The following is a 15,229-nucleotide window of genomic DNA, read 5'->3' as shown; positions in this document are numbered from 1 at the left end:
TTGGCACAGTAATTAAAATGAAGAATGAAGTTCATCCATACAAGCATATGTATCTCATCGGTTAGCAGCAGTCTGCTGCAGTTGAACTTAGTGAAAGACAGCAAGCCACTGACCAGTGGCAGCATAATAGCCTCCTATAAAAAAATAATAATTGAGATGTTCAAAGAAATTTGGAACCTGTGAATAAGTTTCAGTGTGAGATAAAGGCATGAGACAATCTAAATCACTGAACACAGTGCTTCCTGATACGGTTGGTTTTGATCCAGACAAGCATTTCCAGGTTGTCAAAATGTTTTAAAGTCTGTTGAACAAGATACTGCATCAATAAACCAAATTAATTAAAAATAATCAAATTAGAACAAGAATGAAGACCTGACCATTTTTTTAAAATCCTCTCCCTTATATATATATGTAAACAAGGCACATAAGGAGACGTATCTTCAATTACTTTATTATTCAATTTGACTTAAATACCTGAAACCAGTTTTCTCACAATTTAAGACAATGGGGAGAAGTTTCAATTGCTTGTTACAAATGTCATAATTTCATTATCTACTAAAGTGCAATGGTTGCGTGCCAAAAAGTATAAGCAGAAAGCAAAAGACAAAAGACAAAAAAACAAATCGCAAAAAACTTTTTGAAGACATTCAAAAACAGTGAAAGCATATGTACTCAGCCCCATTTATAAAGCAAATAAAAGTAAAAATAACACTGAAAATATTCATAAACCTCTATTTTAACTTGTTCCCTGCAAAGCCCATAACCTTGGATGCTTTCCAAACAAGACTTTGATGCTTTTAAAGAAAACAAATAATATTAGCATTCCTAGTACTTAAAAAAAAAAGTATGTGGAGTAAGATAAAGGCAGACAAGTTAATTCATTATATTTTGAAGTACTAAGCAATGACTGGATTGCAAGTTGTATTTTAAACACATTTTAGGTGTGCAGTAGGTGCCAGTGTTTGTGACAGTCCTGAAAGTCTTTTTGACGTCATAACAGCAAAACCTTTCAGTGATTTACTCCCCGCCATCTTTAAGGGTCTACTGCTGAAAAGCATTTAGTTGAAAAAAGATGTAAAAGATTCCTTATTCTTCACAGAACTTTATGCCCTTTAAATTTTGTATTTCATAAATAATTAGTCGTCAGACTTACAATTTCTCTTTACTCCAAACACTCACATTTATGACATTTCACATGCACAACACCACTCAGTCCCTTTTAAACTAGACAAGCACAAACTACTAAAAGTTAAGTATTTGAAAGTTCCAGGTATCTTAATCATTCCAAAGATACAAAGTGTTCAGAAACAAGGTAGTAAATACATTAGTGCTGCCCCACTTACAAATTTTTGGAGTATGGTAACTATTTTATTACACTTGATATTTTTGTTCCGTAGAAAACCAACATATCATATTGTCACACCTCTCCATTTTCCTCATAGGTGTATTCTCAGAGATTTTTATATTTTTGTGTTCCTTACAGAATCCATGTAAAGGGTAAGGGTCCTACCAGTGCCTAATTAAATACAGGGAATTTATTTGCAATGAATACCCTTTTTCTGAGGTTTGCAGAAAGGCTGGTAACCATCCGTACATTTAAGACAAAGTAATTTCGAAGAAAACACCAGCTTAAGATTTGTTTGTGCATACACAACAGCTTGTACTTAGTAAACTTCATAAAGTCTCCTTAAACTCCTGATTTCTGACAGGCTAAAGTCACAAAGAAACGTGCCAAAGAAGAAAACTGCCACAAGCCATTCTTCACATAGTGCTAATTATATCAGGGCTGTTAAAGCTGTGGTTCTTAAACCCCATCAGAATTAATCTACATTTTAAAACAGATCTAACAGCTGTTTTGAATGCTGAACAAGAACATTCAGCATTCAGAGAGATTCTTCTAATACACAAAAGTCAGTTATCTTGCTATTTCACCCAAATTCAAGGAGAATTGTGCACATTCACAGAATTCTTCTACATTCCAGAGCTTAACCCAGCCACCCGCTCAGAACTAAACCCCAAGTTTGGCACACGGAGCAACTTTTCAGGACAGCCCGTGTCTGTTTCATTCCAAGGTGTTAAGGACCCCATCACCAAGCATGGACCTGCCTGGCAGCTGCTGGAGGTGCTCCATCTCTGCTGGGCACACAGGGATCCCCCTCGCCCGTGACGGAGGCACGTTAAGGCGCAGTGCAGGAGTGCAGCAGTTCCAACACTAGAGGACAACCTGCTCATTTGACTGAGCCTCGAGATTTGTAGTGCACTTTCCACATAGCTTCCTTCCTCTTGCACCAGAATTCAAGTTCATAAGCTGATGAATCCACTTTCAGGAAGCTTCTCTTCAGATTAAAGGCGTTTTTCCTCTCCCCTTTCTACATACGTTTCAAAGCGTTGCAAGAATTCTTGAAAATGAGATAATTAATGTCAGTACTGTCTGTCCAACGCCAAAGACAAGAGCTTCTAGGGGAGCCATATTCTTTCCTGCTACTCTGTAAATTCCAGCTACTGCAGCACCTGAGAATCACAAGGAAAACAATGATCAAATCACAGAAAAAGCCAAGGTCGAAATATGTGACAAATTATCTAGTCTGTCTATGTGTCAACTATTTATAGAACATTACCAAACACTGTATTACTTCATGGCATTACACAATTACTAGCCTTGCTTGTATTTTTATAGTTAAATATAACCTTCAGGAACGATTTTCCCAATTGAACCAGATCAACTTTTCCACCATCAGTTTGACTTAAGAAAATTGAATCTTCTTGTTTTCTTGTATGCATCTTCTATTTTTTTTTTTAACATTTTTTGCCTTGTGCCAGTTTGAAAAGGTAGCAAGACAGTCCTCTAAAAATTGACCAGATCTGAAGAGTGGTTTAATACTGTTTGTATAGGGAGGGAGAAGACAACAATAAAGCTAGTGTCAACAAAACAATTGTAAACGCACATTTACCAGCTTCATTTAATATTTCAGCTGAATAAACTGGTCACACTATATGAGTTCATTTTGACTTAAACTACTGAACTGTTAACAATTGTTTAGCAAATCCAGCAAAACATGAAAAAGGTCAAAGTATTGCAATCTTTTCCATAAATGTGTATGAGAGGAAATTTCTAACCAATACAATTGGATTTTGAGCTATAGCATATTTAAAAAACAAAAAAAAACAAACAAAAGAAAACCAAACCAACCAAACAAACAAAAACTCAACAGATCATTTTTCTTGTACAGTTGTGTGCCAATTCACATTTGAAATACAACATCAAGAGGCCAGGATCAACCAAAACCAAACCCAAAACTTAATTGCAGACCTTCAGTATGCATTGTCTCAGATGATATCTAGTCATAATTAAATGCCTCCAGAGATCACAGAGGCTTTTTCAGGCTCAGAGAAAACTGCAGAGTCATCACAGTTTTTTAAAATAATAGGCAAGAGTTTAAAAAAAATGGGATTTTCTTTTTTTGTTTGTTTTGCACAGTCATTAACAGTAATAGTCTGCTGGAGTAATCAAAAATCCATTAGTGACACAGAGGTACACTGAGCCCCAACAGATTTTCTTAAAGTACAATCAGCATCTGATTCATCTGACATCTTCAAAAAGTAAACTCACAAACACTATTAATCATATTGTTAGGCAATTTTTGGATTAATTTATTTTTATTGTTGGTTTAAAACAAAAACACAAAAACCAAACCAAAACAAAAACAACAAAAACCCAAACTGAAACAAACAAAAACCCAAACAAACAAACACAAACAACCCCCCCCAAAAAGCAAAAAAACCCCACCCCTACATATTCTGTAAGTATATTTTGTTGGAAATATCTCACCAGAAGGCTAGCCTTATGGTATTTCACTCTGCTACCTTTCATAAGCTTTTCCATTCGTTCCTTGCTGCTGTCAAAAACTGAAAGAGATCCTTTAGACTGAGCCCACTACTGACATTAAAATTATTTTTCAGACTGAACTCTCAAAGCGAATTCAAATTGGCCAAAAATGTATACCAGAATTGTCACTACTAGATCAATAACAGAAATTTTGGGCTTTGAGAAAACACTGAGATACTCTGGGAAGGATCCAGAATAAAACAATAAAAATTTGGTAGTTTGCTAATTATGTATTATTACACAAATAACAGTGTGCAGTACAACCTGTAATGCATAACCCAGCACAGCTGGTACAGAGCCAAAACATGTACAATTGGCTGCCAACAGGGGAAATGAGAATATGCCACCAAAAAGGAGTATGCTGGGAAAGAGGAGGAAGGACAGACCCTTCTCGATCAAATACAGCTAAATTCCTTGCCTTAATCTGCCTGCTATTTATATATTTCTCATTTGGCTTGGTGGGATTTTTTTTGGTTGTTGTTTTGTGGGTTTGCTTGTTTATTTTTGTACAGTTTTGTTGGGTTTTGGTTTCCATTCTTTTGATTGCTGCATATTTCTTTTTTACTGTATCCCCTGCTGATTCGTAATTTTTCAATACTTTTTTAAAATAACCCTTAATTTTCATGATTTTTCAAAGCTTAGAAAAGGACGGGGTCTCCCACTTTTCTATATGCTGGGAAAAAGATCCCAGACCATCAGAAAGTTTGAAAGATCTCCCTGAGCAAAGTTAAACTTTCATTGTGCAATAGTCTACACTGCCTTCATTCTCCTCCAGAAACAATGCAGAAGACTGGAAATACAAAGTGGAAACTGAAGTCAGTTTGCTGTTTCAATTTCTTAAGCACTGGACCAGGCATATTCAAATAGCTGATATTTCAACTTGCATCTCCCAGTTTGCAACACGAGAGCTATTAAAAATCCTCTTTAATATTTGATCACCGTAATTTGTCTTCAAAAGCTCCCCACAGAGTTTCTTTCAGTATGAAACAACTGAGTTATGGCCAGAAACAAAAAAATACTTCAAGGTAAAAACACTTGCCTAAGCAACATGCAATGCTCTGTGCATTGCAAAACCTTTGGGAACAGCATAACAAGTCGACAGTCTAAGCTTAGAGAAGTTCTCAGATGAATGTGCGCACAAACAGGACTGCTTACGTGCTAAACGTTTTGACCTGCAAAACTGAATGCCAAAAATACAACTGTGTTGCTTCCTCTTCTTATGCAAAGATAAAAGACAAAGTAATTTCATTTGAGAGACACTGATCCTGAAACCTCCCCACCACAGAAAGTTGTGAAAAGTCTCTTGGTCTTTCAACATCATATTTCTTAACTTCAGTTCTTCAGAAATGCTCATGCATGGCTGACCTTGTAACAGGCCAGCACCACTTTAATCCTAAGACAAAAATCAGTGTAACATATAACATAAGGCACTCAACTAGTTCCAACTTACCTTAGGAGAAAAAAGGAAAAAAAAGAAAAAAAAGAAAAAAAAACCAAAAAAACAACCAAACAAACAAACAAAACAAAAAACCCCACACCAAACCGCCCCCCCCCCCCCAAATCATACCCCCTCTCGAAAACCCAACCAAAAATAGTTATACTGATCTATATTGCGTTAAATGGTGGAAATTCTAAGCTGAGAAATCTATATCAATTAAAACAACCTTTTGAGGAAAGTCTTAGTGAAACTTCTCATGACATTTGCATTTTTATTTAACCTTGAAAAACAATAGTCAGGAAAGTTTTTCAGTAGCAATAAGAAATAATCGGTCACAAATCCTCTATGAATGTGTCCAAAGCTGATAGTGATACCACTATTCTGATAACCCGGGCAGAACGCAGGAAAACCAAAATGAAAGGTGGGAGGTTTTGCCTTCAGACTATATGGTGGTTGCTAGATTTATGGTTCCTTAACCTCAGAGACCTTTCAAGCTAGGCAATCTTTTCTGCAATACTGAAGATTTTGGGGCAGAAACTACTGCTCAGTTAACACAGACACCACTTGGATTTTAATGCTGAGAAGTCTTTACCAGCACAGTTCCAGACAAGCATGTGCTTCTTTCCTGAAAAAATGACATTCGCTGTTTTTCCCCCCACAACAGAAAACTCAGCATGCTCCTACTTGCTTGGGAAAGCTACTGCAGTCTATTTATAAGTTTGATAAACAGAGCTGCATATGATAAAACCAAAGAATGAATAGTGTCCTACAGGTTTTATGGCCCATATTTCAATGCTGACATAGAAAACAGAATTTCTTGGGAGAGATGGAAAAGCAACATCTGATACCAGTAACTAGGTGAAGACAGATGAGCAGCATTTCCTCAAAACATTCTTGGCAACACCACTCGTGTCATATTTGGTCAGGTGTAACCCTTCCACACTTTGCTACATAACACACTCCTACTTTCTGCAATGTTTTAAACATGAGTGTAGTTTTTTAAGGACAGCTCTGTGAACCTTTCGGCTTTAACAGAAAAAATGGTGGCATCTGTATCTGAAGATACAATGTCAAGAAATAAAAAATGTATCCTGAGTGGGAGCCATTCATCTAATACCATAAGAAATTCTGTAACAGATGCCCTTGCCAAACAGTATTTCACCTGGAACATCAGCAAAGGTTAACTTTTTTTTTTTTTTTGGGGGGGGGGGGAAGGGGGAAGTGTCACTCCAAAACTATTGCATAATCCTTAATAAACAATTAACTAAGAAAAGTAGTTTATTTTTTTTTTTTTAAGGTAGATGTAAAATAAGAAAGGAAAAAACCCCAAAACAACAACAATAAAAAACCCGAACAAGAACAAAAGGCAGACTTACTGGTTATCATTGCTCCAGTTACAGAACCCAGAAATCCAATGCTGACCACAATGACAGAGATCAGCCTCCCCTGCCTATGCCTCTGCAGCATCACAAACATTAATACTCCCACAGCACCATGGACAAAGAGAGAGGAGAAGAGCGCCCAGAGGAAAACCCAGTACCACATCTCTGAAAGAAAGCAGTCAAATAAAGGGTTAATATTTTTTAGACAAGATCTTTATAAATAAGAAACTTTAAAGCATTGCAAACAAGCAACAGTAAGAGAAAAGCAATACCGATTTCCACCGTAGAAGTGATACATGTGACACCATCAGCACACGCTCAAGACTCTTTCCTCATTTCAGCAGTCTGTCATAAAGGATTAACTGTATTATATTAAAAATTATAAAAACGATTCTGGCAAAAAATCTTAATTCAGATGTATTTTTACAAGTAGCCTTTAATGGTTTCCTTAAATACTGTTGATTGCAATTTCTTAGTAGGCATTGTAACTGCTTCTGTAGAATGAAATATTCTCTGACACAAAGACTGAAGGAGGAAAAAGTCAAGAACTGGTTTGGGGTTTGTTTGGGTTGTGAGTTTTTATTTTGGAGCGGGTGTGGATCTTTTGTTATTTCCCAATCCCCCACCCCCACAAATAAGAGACAGCATCAGGTAACATCAGATGAAGAAACTGAGATTAACGACTTTAGCTCATCTACACCCTATAACAGAGTTTTCCATCAAATTCAAAGGTGCAAATAAAAACAGTACAATTTTAACAAGAAATTTTTACACATCTAACTCCTAGTTTCTAATTGCTTAGTACAGAACTTCAGAGAGAGGTAATGTCTATTATTTAAATTACTAAAAAAGGGCATCAGATCATCAGAATGTTTGGAGCACAAACACTTTTTTGAAGAATGGCAGACATGATGAGCACCTTCAAAGAAAAGAGCTGGGACCATCAATGGAGTTGAGTTACACAATCACTCACAAACCTTTCTCACTTGGTGTCAACTTTCTAAAAATATTTTATAAATCAAAAGGGTGAGTAAATAAAAGGAAAAAAAAATGTTCTAAGTCAACTACAATAGGTATGTATCATTACAAAATTTAGCAAATTTGGGTACATTCTCCATAATCCCATGACACTGTCATTAACTCAGTTTTTGCTGCAGTTCCCCCTCAAAAATAGAACAAAACAAACACAAACAAACAAAAAACCCCAGCTTCCTTACAAAAGCAAGATACTTACTGCTTATGAAGCAAGCTTGTATTAAGGTAGCTTGACTCATACCAACTATTTGAGAAAAAAACCCAACCAAATTAGCTAACTTAAAAAATACTGGGCAGTACAAAACCGTGAAAAGATGCTGAGAAAAAAATGTTGCTACACAATAACCCCAGCCCTGGGAGTCCCCTGTCAGTAGGATATGTATATAGATTGCACAGATACAGAGTTTAAGCTTTGGGAGTAGCTCAACCCTTCCCCTTTCACACAGGCAAAAATGGCAACACTATGCCTGCCCAAGGATGTACAGCTCCTCTAAATCATGATAGCCAAAAGGCTCTTTTAAGAGAGCAGCAAGGAAAGTGGCTGGCAAATCTACATCCAATTAACACTTCAACTGTAGTTCAAGGTGCAGCTTTTCCTTCTGAGTGCCTGAGATAAATGTGCCCACATCCTCAGGGTGGCTCCAACAGCTCCCCTGAGATCCTCCATCCCTTCATCCCGGCCCCAGCATGTGTCTCAAAAACCTTGGCAAACGGATGATGACCATGGAAGTGTTCCACTAAACGGATGTCTCATCATTCTCAGAAGATACTGTGACAGAACAGTGGCAGGAGCGCCAAGCAGTCACTCCACGCAGCCCCTCACCAAAATTAAGAAAGACTGACTGACCTAATCTGTGGGATGGGAATCTCTCCTGCTGTCCTGACAGGCCTTGTCCATTACTAGCACAGCCTGGGTGTTTCCATTGTTTTATTCAAGTGGAATAAAAGCACGCGAACAAGAGGATTAAGCAAAGATCTACCAACGTAGAACACGGCAGCCCCGCCAGACCTACCGTTTGACAACAGGGAAATAAATCTTAGGATTTATTAACCAATCTGGACCAAGAAAGTCTGTGGGAATCTGACACTGTCATGCCCCATAATTTCTACAGGATTTGTTAGGCACTGTGTCACCCTTTAGGAAATTGGTGGTTGTAGGCATTGTCAACCTTTATCAGGTAGAAAAGAAAAATGACTTCCAGTCTTAGGAAAATTCACTAGGATGACTGTATTTTTAGAAGAAAATGAAAGCTCATGGGAAGGCTAACTACTCCCCTGTAACTAAGAAACCAAAAATATTTACAAACTCTAACACAACAAAATAGCTCCACAGTGAGCAACTATCTTCGGTCTTATTTACGTTCCAAATAAGGCTCAAGGAAAACTAGCATCACCCCGCACTTTATATTTAGGGCAGGAGGCTTGAGAATAGAACCAGCACCAAAATGTTCTGTTGGCTAAAGAAATATGAACTTCTGTTCTTTGCTGCACACTTTCTTCTCCTAGTCCTTAAAAGCAGCAGGCATATTGAAAAGGAAAATAGAGAACATCCAGAAATACTCCTTGTTTGACACAAAAGCAGCTGGAGCTTTGTTAAACTATGACCTCCCTTCATTAAAACATCACCTAGGTCTTAGGAGTTGAAACAGGACAAATCACTTCCAAGCACCTTCCCTAGGAAAGGCCAGAAGTTATCCTTTCTTATCTTCCTTTATTTACTCCTTCTATGGCTGCTAGTTCAACACAGCCATTTATTTACTTCTGCTCATAGGGTGAGTGATGAAGCCAAACAAGTAAGTTGTTTAACAGGGATGAACAAGGAAAGGAGAGAGAGACAACCTTTCTAGCAAATTAGAGGAGACCTTAAGCTCCATTCACTTAGAGGACAATGCAGACACTCTTATCCTGATATGGTGAGGGCAGAGAATTCTTCATGTTCTGTAAAATTCAGTATAATTTAACCCCTGAACCATGAAGAGAGATGACGCTCAAAAACAGAGTAATACTGAAACATACGAAGCATGGGTTGGGAGTAACACTGAGAGGTGCCACTGAAAACTAGAGAAAGAGAATATGGACCTCAGAACACAAATAGTCAAGACTTCATTAGTTCAAAAACGACTGAGTAGTTTGATTACTGAATTGACTTGCAATATCTCTAAGAAGAGGAAGTGAGGCTGAAGTGCCTCAGCTATTTATGTCTTATACACTGACTGATGCTTTAAGCAGCACAAATTTATGTATTGCTACCCCGACAAAAAAAAGCACAGTCCAATTTCAGCCTTTGTGCAGCTATTCTAATTAGCTAGCTCTTTTAGCAACATGAGCTGCACAGACAAGAGTACTTTGCTGTTGCAGAGGTAATGATTTGCCTGTATCTTCAGAGAGTTTCAAATACCCACCTAGCCTCAGTTAATTTAGTCATGCCCTCAAAGAGCATCCCTAAAAAGGCATGAATAGCATAAAAGAAAAAAAAAATTTAAAAACCCAAAACAAAAACAACACCCCCCGAAAAAAATAAAACCAAAAAAAACCAACACAAACCAAAACAAAAAACCAACCAAGCAAAAAACCCCCACCCAAATGATTGCAACTTCCTTTGCTTGACCCTAAGAAAATTTCAGAGTTTACTTTTAGTATATCCAAATTACTTGAAGTCACCAAAACACAACATACGTCTATTGAAACACCACAGTTCCTAGAGAAATACAGGAACTAGGGAAGGCCCAGTAGTTTACAAGCACAGTGACATTCAGTATATCGCAAAGATGTCACAGGTCTTCTAGTCTAGGTCTTCTTAAACATTTTTCATGTTTAAAATTCTTAGTGCTTAAACTGAAAAGAAGATTTAAGACAGTGTTTATGTTCCTTTCCTCTGGTTTGCCTTAGCTGGGATTTTTTTCCTTTCAGAAAAGCTGCAAGGCTCAAATACCTTGTAATTAATGCCCAATCACAACAGTTTTAGCGTATTTTGTTAATTTTGATATTTACACATATCAGATAGATATCATGCATACATTATGTTTATGTATTACAGACACACATATGTATATTAGTGTAGGCATACACAAGATTAAAGATAAGGACTTTTTAAAGCATGTTATTGTTCAGAATAACATTCATATCACTTCCATCTTATCAAGACTTGAAGTTGCACTCCATCAACAGCTTCATCTTACACAAGAAAAGTAGATAAATTACAGCATTTTCAAATATTATATATATATATCTCGATATGCTGTCCTACTGCCACTCATCTTCAGTAAACACGGAATATCTCCTTAGTCCTGCATCTTCAGCACTTTTCCTCTAGTTCTAAGTCTCTTTTGCCAGATGATAATTGATTGCCTACAACATGTCATAAATCAAGAGATTGCTCCCAAACAAAGCGTCTCTCTCTCTCCACTCTAAGCCCAGTACCCAGCTTACTACTATTAGCTACAGAGGTAAGTCAAACAATAAACACCTGTACTAAGAATACAAAAATACAAATTCAAATCAACAAGGTAGCCCATGTCAAATTTAGAATTAGAAAAGCCAGTACCATTACATTCCTGTAGCCTACAAACTACTGCTCAAAGCACTCAGATGAAGCAACAGTGTATGATAGCTGCAAATGTAGCTCAGCTCTTTACATGCTACATTTTTTTCTTCAGCACCAGATCCTGTCCTTAATTATTGTATTAAGTGGTACTTTTAAAGTTATCAACAATACAGTCAAATTGGTTTTTTAGAGATGTTAACTATGTTTTTGTTTCTCTAAGTGGGAAAAAAGCATTTTGCTGAGGAGCATTTAAATCTCAAATTACAGACAAGTCCTCTCAAGTAACAGCATAGGGAGCAAAGAAAATCCAGACAATCCGGGACAAATGAGCACAGGATGGAACTCAGGAGCTTCTATTAGTAGAAATATCCAAGTACTTTATTGTGGAAGCAGCTTTTAAACAATTTTTATTTTACTGGATACTAATAATGGGATTTTTTTTTCTCCTTTTTCAGTTCAAATTCAGCTGCTATCTGATTTGTTCTAGTAAACCATGATCTAGTCCTAACTGTAAAACACAACCAGTCCATATAAAGGAGGTATTCTTGGGATTTACTGGAGGATGCAACAAAGGGTGAGGCAAAAGCCACCCCACCTCTCCCACGATTTCTAAAGCCTTACTTCCACCTCCCAAGAGGGGTCAGGAAGATAGGAACCAAGCACATCATGGTGATGAGCCTATGCTCAGCTAAAAGGAACAACGCTTGCAGCTTTAGCTGCTACAGGGTGCGATGTGTGTGTGGCACCAGTGAACTTGTCTGCGGTCTCTGGGTATTTGAGGCCACGAACGAAAGACAGGATTTCCTTTCTTTATGTTGAACCTGATTCACATATACAGTGTAAAAATAATCTTTCAGTTTCTCACTGACAGGAAGAAGAACCCACCAAAACTAAGCTAGTAGGGTATGAAGCATTCCTGGCTTATAGGAGTTCATATCAGGACCCTGTTGAAAATTCAGAAAATTAACATATTTTTAAGAAGGATGCTGATAAAACTTTGCAACATGTTTGTGAAAACGTAATCAATATGGTTTATCTGAAGAGATAAATCTTGTGCAACTTAAAAGTCCAGTCCAGGCCACAACTTTAAGTCCAAAAGTAGACATGGGGGCAGTCTTGAATATTCATAGAACATGTATATTAATGATTTTCTCTTGCCAGTATTCTGGAGAAGTTTCTCCTTATACCTAACAGAAGTGCAAAAGGGAATGGATTAAGTAGTCAAAGAAGATAAACTCATTCACAAACCTATTTTCTTAGCAGGGGAAAGAACAAAATTTCAGGTTTTGAACAAAGTTTACTTCGATAAGTAGTAAGGAAGGGCTTATGTAACTTGTTCAGCTTTTTGTTAATATCAGTGGTTATATCAATAGATATTCTATTCTGTGGAAAAGAATTTTAAGTCCAGTGCAAGTTTCAGACTGCTGACAACCCATGAGAACATTCAGCTCTAAGAGCAGCCTGCATTTAAGCACCGATTTAGAAGCTTCAACTGACAGTGACACATTCTCCAACAACACTACAATGCATAAAAAGGGGGTTTTTTCCTATTTTTTTAAGTTAAAAAGCAAAAGCATTCCACATTAAAAATGCCTTATGCAAGCCCTCATCCTATTGCAAAAGCACTGAGAAATGAGCTGATTTTAACCCTTGGCACTGAATTTCCTAAAAACGCCTATGTTGCATAATGATCTAATAAGAAAAACTTTATAGAGGATGTCTGGCACAAAGCAAGGTGAAATCCATTGTGAACTTTTTCCTTTAAGAGTAGAAGTTTTTAAAGTAGGTATGCTAAAGTAACTACTCGGGAAGTCAGCTGTATTTAGTGTGTAACCACACTAATACCTGGAAACTTTAATTATCAGACACACACCACAAAGTTCATAGCTCAGATAAATATGAAAAGGTAAGTATCTTTTATTACACTAAGATGCATCTTGAAAGTTAAATGAACAAGAATGATGACCACTGTTTGCTTCAGCTACACCTCTATTTTCATCCCACTTCTACTGCCATCACACTTCTTCCACCTTCAAAAGATTAAAAAAGAAAACAGAATATATCTATTAAGCATTACTAGAGAGTGCAAAAAGACGACATAATACTCTTTCATAAATATTAGAATATTTCCGTAACTGTTTAAAACCTACCCCTACTCAATATTTTCCACTAATCTGTCACCAGCTAATACATCCCTACAACTCAGCAGAAAGAATTTATTCAGTTACATCTCTGCTATTGACATCCAATCCCCGCTTATTCAGAGCCGGAAGCTTATGTTTTCCTTCCCACATGGACAGAAAAACAGAAGATACCCCTCTCCACTGTGTGCCTTGGGTCTCACAGTAGCCCACACCCATTCTTCAGCCTGAGACTGAGCAGAAAAAGGCCAGTTCATGCCAAAAGCCAGCCAAAGTTCCCCTCTCCTAACAGAGGCTGAGGACTGACTTGACTTTGGCTCACAGGATTTTTTCCTAACAGCTCAGTCTTTAAGAATCCCAGATGCTTAAGATTACAACGCCTTGTCAGAAAACAACTGCCACCCCATTCACTCCCACAGGTCTCATCCACAGGTACACTCAGGGGTAGTGGGGGAAGTCTCCGACTCTCAACATTCAATTTTATGGTTTTCTATTTGCTTTTTTATAGCTGTCCAATGCCAATGAGCATATATCCACAAGGGGAAAAAAACCAACAAAACAACCACCTCCACAAACATACTCCAGCCTTCCATACATACTTACACATTCACACGCGCTTTCTACAATCCTTCACTCACGCACAGTTACCCATCGCTTCACTCGCACACACACACGCACCCTATGCCATTATTTTATTACATATGGGCACATAAAAGCGAGCGAGCACACCCCACACTCTCGCGTCCTTTGCATGGGCAGGCATCCCAGACACGGGGCACACGCCCCAGCGCAACCAACACCTCACACAGACCCCTCCCGATCCCTCGGGCCCCGCAGCAGGCGTCCACACACACACGACATACCCGCTCACGGAACAGAGACTCGGGAACAAACACCAGCCCCGCCGAGGCGCAGCACACGGGGAGACCCCCGCCACCCCCACGCCCTCCATTGTGCTCCAGCCCCGGAGCGCACCCCCGGCCCCGCACGGCCCCGTTACCCGTGAGGCTGCGGAGGACGGTGCCGTGAGCCCAGAGGCTCAGCACTTGCTGCACCGACAGGTTGATCATGGAGTTGTCCCCCGCTTCCACCTTCATGGTGCCGCCGCCGGGCGGGGTCCGGCAGCCGCCGGACCGCGGGGCGGGAGGGAGACGGCGGCGGCGAGCAGCGAGAGGGCGGGGAGGCGGCCAAGGGAGCTCCGCGCCGCGGTGGAGACATCGAGGACGGAGTGGCGGAGGCGGCGGCCGGGGGGAGCCGGGCGATCTCGGGCGAGGAGGGGAGCCGGCCGCTGGCGCTTCCCCGCCGCTTAGGGGCAGGGCCGGGCGGCGGAGCCCATCATCATCATCACCATCATCATCGCCGCCGTCTCCGCCTCCTCCACCAGCAGCGGTCGCCGCCGCCTCGCCGGCGGCATCGTCACCCCGGTCACCGGCATCACCTGGAGCGAGGGCGGGGCGGCCGCGGGCCGTCCCTCAGGCGGGCGGTTCCATGCGGGAGCAGCGGCGGCAGCCTGGAGGCTCCCGGCTACAGCGGCTGCCGGAGGGGAAGGGAGGGGAGGGGAGGGGAGAGGAGGGAGCAGCGGGAACGGGAGCGGGAGCGGGGCAGCGGCGGCGGGAGCGGCGGGAGCGGGGGGGCGGCGGGAGCGGGGGGGCGGCCCCGCGCAGGCGCGGCGGGAGCAGCCGGGGGGCGCGGGCTCCTCCCACCGAACGGAGAACCAGAATTCGGAATCACGAACCGAGTCAAAGAGAGCGGGAAAGACGGGGGATGTCCGGGACTCCCAAAGAAACTCGCTTTAGCAAGAAG

General features: G+C 40.0%; 1 protein-coding gene across 1 annotated transcript; it reads right to left on the bottom strand.

Moving 5' to 3' along the window:
- Positions 1-425: 425 nt before the first annotated feature.
- TMEM170B (transmembrane protein 170B) lies at positions 426-15,026 on the bottom strand. The gene is made up of 3 exons (XM_040065573.2): positions 14,427-15,026; positions 6,701-6,871; positions 426-2,511 (listed from the first exon to the last, which is right to left on the bottom strand). The coding sequence occupies exons 1-3, from the start codon at positions 14,521-14,523 to the stop codon at positions 2,381-2,383; spliced, it is 399 nt and encodes a 132-aa protein (XP_039921507.1). The 5' UTR covers positions 14,524-15,026; the 3' UTR covers positions 426-2,380.
- Positions 15,027-15,229: the final 203 nt, after the last annotated feature.

This window comes from Hirundo rustica, chromosome 1, assembly GCF_015227805.2.
Source record: "Hirundo rustica isolate bHirRus1 chromosome 1, bHirRus1.pri.v3, whole genome shotgun sequence".
Lineage (NCBI taxonomy): Eukaryota > Metazoa > Chordata > Aves > Passeriformes > Hirundinidae > Hirundo > Hirundo rustica.
Note: the sequence above shows the minus strand (reverse complement) of the source record. Positions and strands in the feature narration are given on the sequence as shown.